The sequence below is a fragment of the Pogonomyrmex barbatus genome, unplaced genomic scaffold (genome assembly GCF_055798465.1).
Source record: "Pogonomyrmex barbatus isolate J1 unplaced genomic scaffold, ASM5579846v1 scaffold12, whole genome shotgun sequence".
In the NCBI taxonomy this organism is placed as follows: Eukaryota; Metazoa; Arthropoda; class Insecta; order Hymenoptera; family Formicidae; genus Pogonomyrmex; species Pogonomyrmex barbatus.
This window is the reverse complement of record NW_028297108.1, coordinates 7,428,128-7,446,001: the sequence shown is the minus strand read 5'-3', so window position 1 is coordinate 7,446,001 and position 17,874 is coordinate 7,428,128. Positions and strand designations below refer to the sequence as shown.

The window sequence follows — 17,874 nt, the reverse complement described above, 5'->3', positions numbered from 1 at the left end:
ACGTAATTGATTATTAGCATTACGATACCGATTTGTAGATCATAGATCAAGATCACAAAGGAAATAGCACAGGTTTTTTAGGTTGATGGAATATTTAAAGTGGTTCATTTACAAAGGTAGCAAAGATTCTATAGAACGTCTGGGAAAAATGGCATTTAAGAAAGAATGTACTCTGGAAGTAATTTGCCGCTGATTTTTTTTTTTTTAGCGAAAGTCTAACTTTGGCCAGTCTTAATTATACTGGCTTTTTGGAATAGATAATTAGAGCGATACGATCAAAGTAGTAATCAACTGTACTTACACAGAAGATCATTAAACATAGGTTTCTTCCTTATATGATACATTTTATTATAATTAAAAATTTTATTATTACATATATTCTTTTATAAACTACGTAATGTATTAATATATGCATAATATCACTTTATTTTATTTAAAAGAATAAAAGATACGCAGAAAAAATGCTGTAAATACTTTGATAATTAACGGAAAAATTTCTAATATGGTTAAATTAAAATTATATCTGTGATGTATTTGATAGAAATAAGAGAAAATTTCGAAATAAGAGAAAATAACAAAAATATAATTGCTAATTTCTCGTTAATCTTTATGTTATCTTATAGAAACGAAAGGATATTTAATCAATTCAGTGATAGGATAATGTCAGATCGCCTTCTCTATTATTATTTTGCTATTAATAAGATTTTTACAACGAGAAATAACTTGCGCATTTATAATTTCAGGATGCAAATTTGATTATCGACTTTCTACTTATTTATGAAAATCATTAATAATGAATGTTTAAATTCTTCTTTTGAAAGTTTCAAGATGATTTAATCAGATCGGATGTTATGATTAGATGATGTTTAAAACAATTTGAGATTTTTGATACGTCTTTAAATAGACGTTTCGAGTTCGTAGAGAAAATTTAGCGTCGCCGTAAACATCGATCGATCTAAATTGATTTCGGATTATTAACTCGTAAACGCTCCGCCATATGGATTATCTATCATAGCACAACTGTTATATAGAATAATCGCACGATCGCCATCGACAATTTGCCAGAACATTTCCCCAATTATATTGAGAGTGTTGCAATATTTAAATAACCGATCGATTACGTATACCAGTCGCATTATGCAGCCATTATGCTTTACATTAAAGTGCATTTGTGCCATGCAGTAACAGAGTTCATTGACTTCTTGTTACATTCTGTATTATTTTTCGTTTCGCTTCCTCGCCGATCAGTATCGCGCTCCAAACAATCGCGGAAGTGTCACATGTTTTTTTTTTCTATTAAAATTCCATAACATAATTAACTTCAATTATTATATTTACATTTATAATATAAAAAGCAGAAATTTTAATTAAATAATACTGGAGCCATATACACATATTATATATCGTTACGTTACATATCTGCCTTAATTAATAATTAAACTATGTAAAAAAGAATTTTAGTAACTTATTTATGGTCTATAAATATCAATTAAAATTTGCTTTAATTTAATAATCAATTGCCTGGTTTTTTTTTTTTTTTTTTTTTTTCTATAAGTGACCACCGACGAAGGCAATACTTTTGCCAGTGCCGATCTTTCGCGCCATCCCGCGCGACCGATTTCAGCTATAGCGCATGCCATCGCTTACTATACGCAAAATGAAAGGTGAATTTAATTGCCGGCGTGGTTACACCAAAAGCGTTAAAATATATAATGTTAACGTTTTCATCGCAGAACATTATCATCGCCTTTATTGTAGCCGCGATGTCTTTGTCATAATTACCATCGTCGTTGTCGCCGATTGAAGGTGTGCTGTAAAATTGTACATAGCGTGCAAAGAAGAGAGAGTGTACTCTCCATTCAAGGAAGAAGAGGGAGGTAGGTAAAAAAAAAGAGAGAGAAAGAGAAAGAGAGAGACAAAGAGAGAGCAATACGACTAGAGAGAGGGAAAATGAAAGAGCTCAAGAGAGCAAGAGAGCGAGAGAGAGAGAGAGAGAGAGAGAGAGAGAGAGAGAGAGAGACAGAGAGAGAGAAAGAGAATGACAGTAGGCTTGTTCGCTATACCAGTCAGTGTTTCCCGAACTGCTGTCAGTGACAGTTCCCCGATCATGCGGCGGCGGATCCTCGATCATTGATCCGTATCAATAACGAGATCTTCTTTTTCTTCTCTCTCTTTCCGATCTGCCGGCAATATCATCGCGTTGTTTGAGTTTTCTCTCGGTTTATATTGTTTTTTTCATTAATAAGACGCTATCCGGAGAATTTCTGCTCACGTGCGGTGCTACAAGTCACGGATCGTTATTGTTGTTATTGTTTTGAATAATTGGAGCAATCATGGTGAGTAGAACTTTGTTACATGTTAGTCATTATTCGCTTTACATTTTTATCCTTTTTTTTTTATATTATAGCATCATTTTTAATAAATATAATATATTCTAAAAACGAAACAAGTTAAGAGGTATTAAATTAACATTGGTTAATATTGTCTTTATAACTTGCAAGTTATAAGCGAAAAATTATTAGCTGTAATCTACAAAAAATCTATTAAATTTGACATAATTATTTACTAAATTTACATTATTTAGTTTACAAATTTTTTAATTAAAACAATTACGGTAAAATTTAGTTAGTGGAGTTTTTATTAATTAGGGGCAGCAATTCTTTAAAACCAATTATATTTATAACTCCCGATTTGTGTGCGTTAGGTAAGAAACAGTTTCTTCAGCGATCCGCTTTGATCTGTCAGAGATCTTGACGGAGAAACATATCCACAGAGAGAGAGAGAGAGAGAGAGAGAGCCCCCGTTTAAAGTTTTGCTCCAATTTCGCGCTCGCTAATCGAGAAAAAGAGAGAAAGGGAAGAGAGAGAGAGACAGACTATGAAAGTCATGCTCGCGCACGGCGGAAGTCATATTCGCGGTCGAATATTCTGTATCTGATGTGCTTTTTTTTTTTTCTACGCGGTTCCATTTCCGAGTCGTCTGATCTTTCTTGTACGACAGAGTTATTACATCACGCGATTTATGCGAGACCACCGTGGAACCGGTCCCGAAAAGAGTTCGTTACGAGTGTAGAATTAAAACAGCCGCGTGAGAACGATTGCCGGCTTGTGTCATTTACCAAAACGCCGATTTGATGGATCAGGTGTTCGCCACAGAATACATTAAAATTATTCTCAATGTCTCTCTGTCGAATCTAAAAGAAATCCCAAACCGATTTTGAAATCGGTGAATACACCCTTTATGTCGATCGAACATATTATGAATATAACAGTATCGATGAAAATACTGTTGATAAGATCTAGCAATTTAACGATTTCCACATCATTCGTTTTTAACAGCGCATGTTTCTGTCGCATTATTATTAATTAATTATTAATTATATATTGAAATAATGGATTTTAATCAAAGGAGACTTCTTTATAGTATACAGATTATTTTTATATTTAAATTAAATTAGAAAGAAAGGAGTATCGATCTATTGATAAATTAATAATGCAATTTAAGAAGATTCTAAGATTAGAAACTTCGAAGTTTCGATATTCTGCTATTGTATCGTGTCTATCTACGTTAAAATATAATGACGATATAATATCGCGTTCTGCGACAGGTATCTCCGCGTTCATATTACACACGGTGGTCTCGCACACGTATAACCGTAAGGACTTTCGGTGAGAACTCGTTTTGTTCTTCCGGGTTGTACTTACGAATCCTCTCACTTTCGTCGTGCGACGACCTCGTCAACGTATTTTTGTCTTGTCGTTTTTTTTCGACGTAAGGACATAAGTCTTTGCCGAGCAAACGGCGATCGATAAATTACCGAGTGATATCGCGTGACACCTTCGTCGCGCGGCTTCGTGGGCGGCGGACCTTCTCGCTGGATTTACGCGAAGGGACGCATAAAAAATGGATGTATCTCATCGTAACTTCATTTACCGTTACGTTTTGTACCGTTACTTTGTATAGGATGCACCTGTTCACACGTTGTGAAAGCGCAACCCTCTGCGAGGGTTGTATTTCAATCGCTCGCTTTTTCACTTTTTCTTTTCATTCTCAGTGAACAGTTTTCGGTTTCAAGTAAACATGCAATTAAGTTAAGATTGCATTGAATCGAGTTAAACAATTTACATTTAATTATGGCATGATATTAGTATGCGATGCTTCACACAATTTTTATTATTCTGCTTCGAAACAGGAATTAATGCAAATCGCGATTGATTTGCTTGAAGCTGTGTGAAAATTTTTACTCTTAATTGTCCCAATCATCTTTTGTCAATTTATAGAGAAATATGTCGTGGAAAGATGTAACAATTTTTCAGGAAAATTTTTCTTATAATTAAATTCTTTATCGAAATAAGCTTCATTTTACAATGTCAATATTAAGTGGTTTCAATATCAAGCAAATGATTCCAATTACAGTTCTAAATCGTGCAATCTTTGTAATCATTGCTACGAAGCTAATGATAAATGAAACTGCTGTAACTAAGCTTTAAGCTTAAGCGTTTCAGAAAAATATATTATTTACATTTTATTTACAAGATTGTGACAAGGTAACCGTCAAGTATTTGCCAAAGTTTGGTCATTTCTTTTATTTATTTTTTATAAAAAAAGAAATGATTTTCTATTGTATTATTTAAAATAACGCGCTTACATCTCCGTCGCAAATGACGGGATGCAATGGATTGCACTGAATTATTAATGAACGTCGCTAATTGTGACCAACAGATATAACGGTGAGGAGAGAAAAAAAAGAACGAACCTGCTTTTTTTTCTGTTACATCCATTGGTGAAACTTCCGAGGATCGGGTTTTACAACATTTTGTCGCCGCAACACTTTGACATTCACTTCTTCACTTATTACGACGACGCTTATTCTGAAATCATTCCGTACAGTTTGACGTATGCGAGACGTAGATTCCGTATGGAACAGAGGAATTTATAGAACTCTTTTACAAGCTAGCCACGATTAACATTAACGTTGTTGGAATTAAACGCGACTCTCGCGTTTGCTATTTGCAATTACAAGCACCGACGACGTTAATGAGAGAAAATCCTTATCTCGGAAATTTAAAAAAATTACGAAAACTTCGACAACAGGACGTAAAAATAGATATCTCGATATGTGATACGCTAGTTTTATTTGCTGCTTGGAATTTACCCTGAAAGGAATGAAATAAAATCATAAAACGGTTGATTCATTTTTATTTTCATTTTATCATGCGTCGCGGCAAGACTTCGCGAGACATTTGTAGGCATTTTGCGTGCATACGTGCGATATCTCGATACACAGATTCGAGAGATAGGGGATTCGGCGAAATCCTTACGAAAAAATTCTCTCGCCGTCTAAGAAACCGGGAATGTGCGAGCTCGAAGTCGCCGGCGGTGTAAAATATAATTTAGTCACGCGGCAAAGAACCGGGCGACGCGCGGTTTTGCACCGTCAGCGAGTGAACGGACCTCGGGGTGGGCTTCGATAGAAATTCGACCGGATTCCACTGGCTTTCTATCGCGATTCTTTTCCGCGGGATTACGACGCCGCATCGCCACGACGTCGTTTATCTCTAAATTGCCGGAGCCGGACGGCGCGACGCGCAACCTAAAACGGCTGCTTGAAACGACATCGAGAGGAAAGTAAGGATGACAATGACGACGTTAATGAATCTGGACGGAACTTACGTGTGTTCTCAGTTTTTTTCTGTTCTTTCGTTACTAGTTTTCGAAGAAAATTGTGAGAATATACATGATAATCGATCAGCAGTTAATAGCAAGTTTTTAAATATTCTTATAAATATATTAAGTATTCTTTGAGATAAGTTTCTAAGTTTCATTAAAAAAATGAACTTTCCATCTCTTCTGTCTATCCATGTAATATCTATAAACTTCATAGAAAAACTTTTGTTGAACCTTAAAAATGTTTGCTAGATACGGAAACCTGAAAATAAATTTGTTAGATCATCAAAATAATTATATAGAACACTTAAGCATGACGATAGTCATGCAAGAATTTTTTATATTCTAGCAATCAAATTCAAAATTTGAATGTCCCACATAATTATTTTAATAGCTCAACAATTTTTTTTAGATCTAGCTAACTTTTTAACACTTTAGTTAAATTATTTTTATTGTATTGTTATCTTGTCAATTATTATCAAACTAAGTTCTTATTACAAAAATATATGATGATATGTATATGATGATATAATATTTTTATTTTTTTTTCTTACCTTGTCTGTCAGTTAAGTTTATGTTGCAAACGCGCATGCACGTTTAAAATCTCTTCCGCCGGAAATGAGATGAGAGGATGGGTATAGAGATTGTCTCTAGAATATAAAGTTGCATTGAAGGAAGAATGCTAGCGTGAGGACATGAAAAAAGGAAGTGTATCCAGGCCAGCCACGTACAATTTATCGTGTTTTTCACACGGGAAGCCGAAAATTTCATAAATGTAAATACGAACAACATATAAAATCCAGTAGAAGGCTGAAAGGACGATAGATGGGAATTGAAATGAACAGAAATTGGAAGAACAAAGGAAGAAACTCTAAATAACATATATTTAAAAAATAATAACAAAAAAATTTTTAAAGAAAAAGAATAATATTTTGTTAAAAACAATAAATTTTGTTAAAATATTTAAAAATTTAATTAAAATAATTGAGACATTTTATGTAATTATTTTAACGGACCAATAAAATTATTTTTAAACCTGATCAAATTTTTATATATCTTAGCAAAATCATTCTTTCCGTGCTTCGTGAAAAGAAATATGTGTATATATATATATATATATATATATATATATATATATATATATATATATGCAAATAATATTTTCTCTTAAATTAACAGAACATAAGCTAAAAATTTTATTAATTAATTTAAATTTTGTAGCTAATTTAGTGTTAAATGGGAAATACTAAGAAACAGTAGCTTTAATGCAGAAAAAACAACTTAACGTCCACTCGCTTCTCTGAAATTATAGGAACGAGAGGCCTCCATGATAACAACGGAATTATAATGACAAGTAGAGAAAGAACAATAATATCTGCGATGAGAGAAAAGATATAAAACAACGTGGAAACGGCGGTTCAATTACGCAGCCCGCACGTTCAACTCGGCTGCTTTCCAACATAACCTACATACGCTTATATTTCTGCCTAAAGAAAATGAAACCCTTTTATATAAATCTTCTTATTAACGTACGCGCGTACAAAATATTTTTAAAAAAAATTGCAGTTGATTAGCTAAAATTTTTTTGTACAAGATATCGTACGATTTGTTTTTTAGCATTCATATTAAAAAAAAAAGAACGCTAAGTACCAATTATGAGTAGCAAAATGTTTAGAAATTATTTTATAACTGTAACTTTCAAATGATTTGAAAAGATGATGAAATGGAACAGAATAATTAAATTATAAATTAAGTAACCGATAGACTGTTCTTCGATAGTAAATACACACGTATAATTATACGCAGCTGTGAAAATTAATGTCATTCGCAGCAAGTCATCGCGAGTCTCGACTCGATAGATCGAGGGAAGGAAGAGAAGGAAGAGAGGTAGGAAGTCGACAAGCTGTCTTCCATAAATCAGCAATATGTTCCGTAGCAGGAAATCAGTGGAAGTTTCATAAGCGCGCGACAACCGTGCGCGGATCGCCGAAAGACCCTCAGGCGGAAGTTAGGTGAAAACGCTTCGCGAACGTGCGTAGCCTGGAAACGAATCGATACTCATGTATCGAGACATGGCGTATAGCGACGGCTCGATTTGCTTCTTTAAAATAAACCAATTACTAGGCGAACTAGTAGCTAATTAACGATGAAAAATGGAGGCATGATGAGTACCGAGTGATACGAACGATCGGAAATACTTATATTATATAATTACTATAATTTATGATGGAACCGTAACTATGTCGTCTTGTGTAATTAACCAAATTAATTATAACGTCCAAACCGATTATTGCAAACGCATAATAGTTGGTTTTGTGAAGAGATTCTGTTCACATAACAGATGTAGTTTATGAGACGCTCTCGTCTCGGCATATATCGGCGAAAGTTTCGGTCCCATCGCTATCTGGACACACGCGGCGAGTTTGCTCCGACAAGAGTCGATTTTTTGCTCGGTCGTTTCCAGGTTAAAAGCGAGGCGCGACATGTTTAACAGGTTGCCTTTATGTAAGTCTTCAACACACCGTGTATTGTGTAGATTACCGTCCACCATCGCGATTCTAAAATCGGGATTCTTGAGATAGCAAAAGCTTGTTTAGATTTCCAATGTCCAAGGATGGGAATAGGAATTAGTGAGGGAGAACGAAATGTTTTGAAATGTGCAAGATAGATTTGAGAAGTAGCGAGTGCGTGCGAAGGATAGCGACTGACAGCAATCCAGTCGTTTTGACGTCAAAAGCATTATCAATTGCTAAGTATATGCAAAACAAGAAATTGTCTGAATATTCGCCGACAAGATGTATGAATTTTACAGGTAATCCATCCGTAAAGAAATCGATTGGCTTTAACCGATGAAGATACGAGTCGCAGAAGCGATCGCTTGGAAAATGTGTAATTCGCGCGTATACATTTCCTAATGAGTTCTAGAAAAGAAGAAATTGTGTGTACTCGAATGAATTTTCTTACGAAAGTACCATACACAGATTGATATCTCATACGTCATTCAAGGTTAATTAACTTGGAAAGTGAAATTCGTCGCTACGTGCTGTTTTTTTTTTAGGTTGCTCAATGTACCGCACCTTCCAGGCGTTGTTTTCTTCATTATTCTCGTAGTGTCGCGTCGCAAACTTTGCGCATCGAATAACGAATATATATTTCCATTTTTATAATATACACATGTTAACGTAAAAAATGAAAAGTTATATCTATTGGATGTGCAAAATCAAATTTATGATTGTATGTGTGTAGGATGTGTTTCTAAAAATTTACCCATAACTATTTACTCGTGGAAAACATAGCTGAGAGATATTTAATATCAATCTCAATTATTTTGTTATAACGTTTTTAAAAAGAAGATTTAAATTTTACATAAAAAAAATTAAACATACAAAAATTAAATTATGTATACTGTATACATACACAAAATAATTACAGTAAGATCAATGTATATATTGTATTACCAACAAACAAACACACACAAATATGCCTATTTAATATAAAAATAAATTTTTATATAAATATACAATAGCTTACATAAAGAAATATATAATAATAATAATTTATATAAACACTTTTATAGTTATGAAATCTTGAAGTTATTCCAAAAATTTATCTTATTGTAGGATGTAGGCGATCTCGAAGATTGAAAACGCTCTATATAAATGTTACACGAGCACACGCATGTCGGAACAAAGCGTACGCTTTACCCATGGGAAAAATGAAAATTGCTAGTTGCCTCGAATCGCAAGAGATAGGATTGCGATCATCACTATGAGCAAATATCGTGAGATGAGAAAGGAAGATTGATCTTCAACTGATAAGTGAATAATTGCTTTAATGCGTCGTGAAACAATGTGTTTTTATTCTAATAAGATGTAATAACGGGCCACGAGCGAGCGATTAGAGAAGTTCCGCTTACGGAATGGAAAACGGAACGAAATTGTATGCGGAATAATGTTATATGCAGAGGCAAGCATTGCAACTGTAAGCAATGCAGCCGTGACGAAGGTACAAAATCATAAAAAAAGGCTAATATATTATTAATTTGCTTAACATTTTTGTTATTAATCTAATTGCTTTAATTATTATTTTATTTTAATTCTAATAATTATTTTAATAAGATCAATTACATAAGAATATAATTATAATATAATTATTTAACGTAAAGGAATAAACGTGAATGAATAATCTGAAACATGGCAATTTATATAAATTGTACAAAAATTGTTTAAATAAAATTGTGCTTACATTATATTTTTTTTCTGTAAACGCAAATTGAGAATAATTTAAAGTTTAAAATAATTTATATATATATAAATTTAAAAAGATTATAAAATAGATTAGATATCTACGTAAGATCATTGCCCATTTATTGTTTAATAATAAGTGTTTTTTATTTGTATTTTATCTGTCGTACATGTTGCCTAGAAATTTTTTAATTGGTGAATTTTATAATTATCGGCCTTCTTGTTATGTTAAGAGGCGTGCGATTTTTGTAAATAATATTTAAACGCTGCTAAAATTTTAGCATGTCAGTGGAATACCATTTAATTAGAAAGTTTCTGAAAGAAAAAACGGGGAACAAATTGTTGAACCGTGAGAAACGTTAAGAATATGGATTGTACTTTGGGAAAGTTCGGCGTAACCATTGAACGTACGAACTAACGGAAATGATTAGACGAATAATAGATAGTTTCTTTTTTTTTTTCATCGTCAGTACTTTCACCTGAACTGCGGGTTAAACGTTAATTGGCTGTTAATGAGTGCGATTCCCTCCCCTTTACCGTGTGCAAAAAGTTTACCGCGTGCCCGTAATCTATATATTGTTGCGCCGAACGACAAACATGGCATTACCGGCTGCATTATGTCGAATTGCATGGGGAATCCTCGTATCCTTCTAATTACACGATAGGACGAGCGGTAAAACGGGGAATGAGGAAACCGTGTGCGGAAAAACGGGCGATCGCGCATCGATGCGGATGTAATCGAAACTCAGAATGATGCGGAATGTTTACACGTTGTAGCTACAAAAGGCGTGAATCGATACTTTGCAATACAAAATGTTTATAATTTGATAATTCGATGTGCTTATAGTCATATAATTCGGCATAATTTATTAATCTTCAGATATACGTTTTTCCCTTCTAACAACATAATCTTTGCAAATGTAATCTTTGCAATTGTCTAATGTAATATAACGAAAAATTTACAAGGTTTTTGGTTTTAAAAAATATTATGATTTATCTTATTGTATGTGCTAATAAAAGGATTAAAAAAATTTTAGATTTTTATTTAAGATTTAATATAATGTACTTGACAATGTGTAATTTATGTTGCATAATGGAAGTAACATGATTTTATTTTACTTTTCACGGTTCAAATCTTCAATTTTTATCCCATTAAAAATTAAACGCCAATCACTAGCTAAGGAATTTATAACCTCGTTTTAAAATTAAAAAATTTACACTATGCATAAGATTCAAATTTAAGTGAAAGTAGGAAGAATTGATGGGCGCTGAGATTATCGCTAATTAAGCGCAGACTGATTTACAGATCAAATTCCAAATGAAATTGCAAATAAAATAGCTATGACCTCGTTGGAGGTTGTTTAATTAAGTTACGAATAAATAATGTTCTTATCGTGAGAAAAGATGCTTTCACATATAAGAAATATAATCTATCTGTCTTAAAATAATAATAAATATAGTTACCAAATATACCAAGTAATATTTATAGAAATCACAAATATCACAAAAAGACATTGCTAAAATAAAAAAATAACAATATTTAGCTTCTTAATTGTTTCAATATTTTCATAGATAGAATAATGAGAGAAATCGATTCATTTATAAGAAGATATAATTTTATGCAAAAATTCAAATAAATCATCTATCTTATTAACATAAACTGTTTTTTAAAAAGATTAATTCTTTATTCATATTAATCATTTTTCTATTCTTCAACTTGAGGAATATCAATTTCATAAATTCTTTTTATATCTTGTACATCACAAACGTTATTTGCAGTTTTTTTTTTTTTTACAAAAATACATATCTATATCGAGCACAAAGTAATTTTATATTGTAAACAAGGATTGTAACATTTTGTGGAACTATAAGACGTAAAATTACAAGATATATGATATGTAACTGACAATCTTAGTTCAACTTTACAAGATTATTTACATAAATTAATACCAACAAACAATAAATAAATAATAATAAATTAATACAAACACACACACACACACACACACCACACACACACACACACACACACACACACACACACACACACACACACACACACACACTACACACACGTGTAAAGAAAGATAATAATGCGTAATCATAAGCTACGTGTCATTGTATGCCAAAAAGAAAATAAAGATTGAAGGTAAGCGTTCTAAGGTCGTAGTGAGTGAAAAAGAAGAATAGGAAAAGTATCATTACAGTACGCGTATATGGCACTCGCATATGGCACTTCTAGTAATTGTTACATCAGCGCGTGCAGCGTACAAATTACCGTTAATGCATCGGGGGTACGTATGCATCGCGGCGGGAGAGCCTCGCCTTTCAAGTTTTCATAATCGGCCTGACGCACCGCGACGAGAATTATTACTCGGCACGATTGTAAAACACCATGAACGGCTCGCTATTCTGTCATCCCGACGAATCAGGCAGCGATTTACATTTAATAATTGTCGCGAGTCTTCGCAGCTCTCCTCTCGATTAATTTTTTTTTTTTAACCGTTCACATTCTCCACGTTGATATTGATAAAATACCATATAAACAATATTACGTGCATATAAGGACGTCGAGAAGTCGGCATAAAATTTTGTGATTTGCATGATTTATACAGATTGTAAAATGCAGAACGAGAGCATAAGCCTTCGTAAGAAGGAAATACATAATGCAATAGTATAATGATGTTTTTCTTTCCAAGACATCCTTGAAAAGATTAAAGAAAAATGCTTTTTTATCTTCCAGAAGTACCAAATACTTTTTTTAAATATTAAGAAAAGGAGCGTTTATTTCAATAACAAATACTTATGATAAAAGCTATTGAATATTATTATTAAAACAATTCTATCAAATTAAATAAACAATAATCCTTTACGCTTTTTAATAATTTAACATTATTTATATAATTTTAGAAAATATTTTCTTCATTTTTGTAGAGTTATTGTATTCTTATCTTGCTCTTCTTTTGCTTTTCTTTTTTATTAAAGAGATTAATTATAGAGAGATTAATGATAAGATGATCTTGAGATATTAATTATAAATAAGAGTCTATTATAATATTGATCTAAGGAAAAATTAGCTTCAGAAATCGCGAAGAAAAGAATGTCAATATTCAAATAATACGTGATTATACGCGATACGTACGTTGCATGTACGCATGAGAAATAATTTTGCATGACTTTGATTTCTACTGAGTCGCAATCGTTGCCTAGAAAGTTTAACAGGCCGGCGTTGAATCTCTGCAACGAAAAAAAAATTATTTACAACCGGTAAGAAGAAACGCGCCGGTTGAAAATCGTATTTTAGCTTTACGCATCGAGTGAATATAAGCTTTCGCTCGATTCTTGCCATACAGCGGTAACCGTGTCATCTCTGCAGACCTACATTCTACAAGATAAACAGATTAAAATATCTCGCGTTTATTTGAATATATTTTAATACCCGCTTTCAATCGACAATTTATTTGTTTACCCTATTATAAGTATACATAACAATATTTATAACATACTGCGTTGCGTTTCGCGAAAATAATTTTAATTTTATGGTATAATATAAGATAAACAATCAATTTCTTTTCTTCTTAATTAAACCAAATTTGCATTTTATATGTTATTACGGAGATACTAACTCAACTTTCCTGAAAAGATACATCAAATAAATATTGATTTTGGCTGGACATATTTATTGATAAAATTTTTGCTTCAATCCATTAAACAAATTATTTAAAAAAAAAATTAATATAATGTGAAAATTTAGTATTAAAATTATGAGAGAGAAAAAGAGAAAATAAGAGGAAAAAAATATGGAAAGTTAGAAATAATACATTAATAGAATTTTTTAATATATTACTTTTAAAATATACAGAAAAAGATATATATTAGAGTAGAAATAAAATATTTTGAAATTAGTGAGATAAATTAAAATTGTACAGATATTATTAATGATATTTGTCAGATTCAAATAAAGTTCATTATCTTTATCAATAATTATCTTTATTAATGATGTGACCGACATGTTTATCTCTTTCTTCGTTTCATTATTTTAGCCTTTTTGGCTAAATTTCGATAAATTCTGAGTCTCTGGTTTCAACAGAAAATAGATAATTCAGGCATTATTCGGTTGAGCAAGATTCTTAATGCCTATTAATTTCTGATTTTAATCTTCGGTCAATTGTGTAAAAACTACAGTAGCGGTAAATCGTGCAACGAAACTGGAAAATGTGGCGGGTATAGTGAAAAAAATAGAGAGCGCGAAGAAGAAAAAGGAGAGCAAGGCTTTCGAGAGTCGTGTAAAGGAGGTAAAACATAAATGCGGCGAAACGTATAAAGAAGAGAAGTCGGAAACCGACGAGAGTAATTTAATATGGAATGCACTTTGGGATGTAGGATATATGTTTGATAGCAAGCAAGAAAGTAACGCTTGAAAGTAGGAAATAAACAAGAAATAGTAAGCATGAAAATTTACAGATAGATTTTTAATTCTTGCATTTACGATCTATGAAGAAATATATCTTCATGAGAGGAAAGATATTTTCTTATCCGAGATCTAGACTTTATTAAAATCCAATCAAACGCATAAGAATGTGTTATGGCAGATAAAAGGCATTTTACTTTATTATTATTTACGCGTAGATAAGTTACATAAAGACGTAACTAAATTCAGTTATGTTTATATTTCGTAAAAATGTTATATAAAACTGTGCGCAAGTAAGATCATAAATTACTTTTATAATTTTTATAATTTACTTTATATTTGCAACATGATTTATTTTGCTTTCGCTTTGATATAAAAAGATATTTGTAATTAGAACGAAGGCAACACTTAGATGAAATCGTCTCGGATTTACAATCGATCGCTGATGAAGCGATCGTATTAATAGCTGTATCGTGCTTATGATTGTATAGCGGAAACATTTCTATTCTGTGCGAGAGGTCGACGACAGTAATTCAATAAGGAATGTGCTCGGAACGTTCCGGAATTCGAGCAGAAATAAGAAAGCTTGACGCCACGGAAAAACAATATTAAGATATAACAGAAAGCCGCTATTACGAGAGAAATTTGCTCATTATATAAAATATATGCAATATATGTAAAGTGTGAAATATTTGAATCAAAATGTAGAAAACTGTCATAATATAAGATAAATTGACTCGCTGATTCTCAAAGCAAAGTGATTATAATACAAATTAAGATTACTATTTACTAAATCATCAGATTTTTAAAATAATTTCAAGAAATTGCAGTTCAATTCAATATTTAATATTTCTGTCTGTTTTAATCTGTATGCAAATGATTGGATTACACAAACAATTACATTAAATAATGTTAATCAAAGATTTCTTAAGATTGACTAAAATTATAAAAATGTAACTCGAAGAGTTAAGTGGATTATATTAAATTTAATAAAATCGCTAAGGGCAATGGAGTTAAGCGTTTGCGAAATTAACTAAACGAGAGCGCTCAAGTATAAATCAGATAAATGTAACGAGATAGCGTGGCACAGTCGAAAAGAAAGCCTAGCACGATAGATAAACTGGTAGAAATAGATTCGTTGCATCTCAATATTTCTCTGTCACTTCTACGCGCAAGATTGCATGATTCATACGTCAAATTCTGGATTATCTAATTTTAAGCAGAATAATTTTCGGTATTTTCATGCCAGAAAATAAATAAATTTAATATTTATGTTAAACGCACCACGTTTAATAGGACATTACATATTCAATAATTAGCTTATTATAATAATAATAATTATAATAATTATAAAAGCACTGATTCTGACCGCAAGCTGTTTATTATCGAGTCACTACTAGTCGTCGAAGATGCAAGTTCCTTTGCTGATCTTTGTTGATAATAAACTATTACACAATTGCCATTGTAATAAAAATTATAGATGCACATATTCAGCACGGCAAAGTCGCGACGACGATGCGCGACTTCGTCGTCGAGTCAGGCGAGACGAGCAAAAGGGAAAACGCGCATTGTGGCCGGTCGCGGTGCATAATCGTCAGCATAATTGCATTTCCCTCTTAATAGGCGACGCTGAGAATCGATTTCTCTCGTTGGCGTTGGTGAATCGACAATTAGACGGGTCGTATCTTTACGGCGGGTAACTTTCGAAAATCCCAAACTGTGTACGCGTACGTGCTGAGATGCGTACCTACATACATACACCGTAGAATCGCGTATAGGCGCGAAGAAACGTCAGTGAAATTTTCACGGATGGACGGCCCCGCTGATCTAGAATCTAGATCTGCATCCGCAAATTCGACCAACAGGACACGTATCCCGCATCCTGCACACTTGGTTGGCTGGTTGCTGATCAGCATATCGAATCTCTCAAACGAAACCAAACGGAACGAGGACGATTCGCGACGTAATGCGAACCTCGTCGGTTTTTTACAACAATTTCAGATGCTAATCGGAGAAATAACCGGGGGGAAAATCTGAATCCGGTGTAATTCGCGGCGGTGTAATTCAACCTTCTGTGATCAACGAAAGTTTACTTTACGCCAATCTCATCACCGTTTTTACGATCGCAAATAATTCTCAAGGATCACTTACGGCATGGAAATCTCAACGTAAACAAAATTATATATCCAATTCACTTTTTTTATAAAAAAAATTCTAGTTCGCAAGTATGAAATATATTGTAGGTAAGAAACGACGTTAATTGAGTTATAAAATCAATTATAAACGGAGGCATAGCAAATTAGAACACATTTAGTAGCTAGCTAAAGAAATATCTTTTAAGAACATATTTTTCCTATTATTTTATATTCTTGGAAAAATAATGCATTTTTATTTTGCATAAGTTTTTGATTCTGAAACTTTATCAATTTTTTGGAATTGACATATTAATAATAAATACATCAATATGCTTATTTCCATAAATTCTAGATTTCTTGTTAGTTTATATTTTTTATATTTTACCATTAGAATCTAGATATTATGCAAAATAAACGCAAATAAGGAATTTTTTGGAATAGCTAAAATTTTATTAATTTCTTGGAATTATAATTTGGCAGCTATAAATCGGAGCTGAGTGTAAGCGCTTGCGTTCTGCTTGAAACTTTTACTCTCACCAATCATCTAGTACAAGGCAAATCGAGTATTTGAAGAAGTAGTTGAAGATTATCGGGCTACTGGAAAGATTGAGGAATCCGATCATGCGTGACGAAATGACATTGAAGCCTAGTCTCTCAACTTGGGTTTGCTTGACTTACACTTACACTAAAATTTTTATGTAAAAGCAAATCCATCGCAAGAAATTAAGAAATTTGCAGCGTCATATAACACCATTGAATTGAAGAGGATCAAAGATGAAGATAGTGAAAATTTAAATCTGTTTGTATAGTCGACCCACACGTTTAACAATCACCAAGAAGTTTATATCGGATAAAATTTATCATATCATTGAGATACTTATGAAAATTATAGATATAATACAAAGATAAAAGAGATGGGAGCTTTAGAAATAGAAAGAAGATAAAAACTTGTCAGAAATAGAAAGAAGATAAAAACGGATCAAATTTACTTTAACCGTTGTGACGTGTATACATAATTGGAAGAGAGGATTTTCTTGCAATTTACTGTGTTGATTACCAAAAATAATTGATAAAACTTTCTGGAGCGCTTTCATTCTGTGAAATAATAAGTTTCTTTTCCACGAAACGCTATGATCTGAAAAAAATAAATTACGAATATTATACATTATGACAATAAATATCTATTTAATTCTCTCTCTAAAAATGTAAAAAATAAAAAATTTCTCCACGTTTAAATCTCTGTTTACCCGCGGAATAGATTTTATTACAAGAGAAGATAGATCGGTAGAATAAGGACTTAACTGGAAATACACTTCTGGTCACAATGAATCTAATAAGAGTCTCGCAAGTATCGTGCTTTCTCGAGAGGAGGTCAAAAGAAACCCGATACCGCGATTCAAACATCTCGGGCATATCC

At 32.5% G+C, this 17,874-nt stretch overlaps 1 protein-coding gene across 1 annotated transcript in view; it reads left to right on the top strand.

Moving 5' to 3' along the window:
• Positions 1 to 1,582: 1,582 nt before the first annotated feature.
• The window catches only part of Cht7 (chitinase 7), a 26,945-nt gene continuing 10,653 nt past the window's right edge, over positions 1,583 to 17,874 (top strand). The window contains exon 1 of the mRNA XM_011638844.3: positions 1,583 to 2,336. Coding sequence (XP_011637146.2) covers positions 2,334 to 2,336 — 3 coding nt within the window. The 5' untranslated portion in view covers positions 1,583 to 2,333. The remainder of the gene's footprint in view (positions 2,337 to 17,874) is intronic.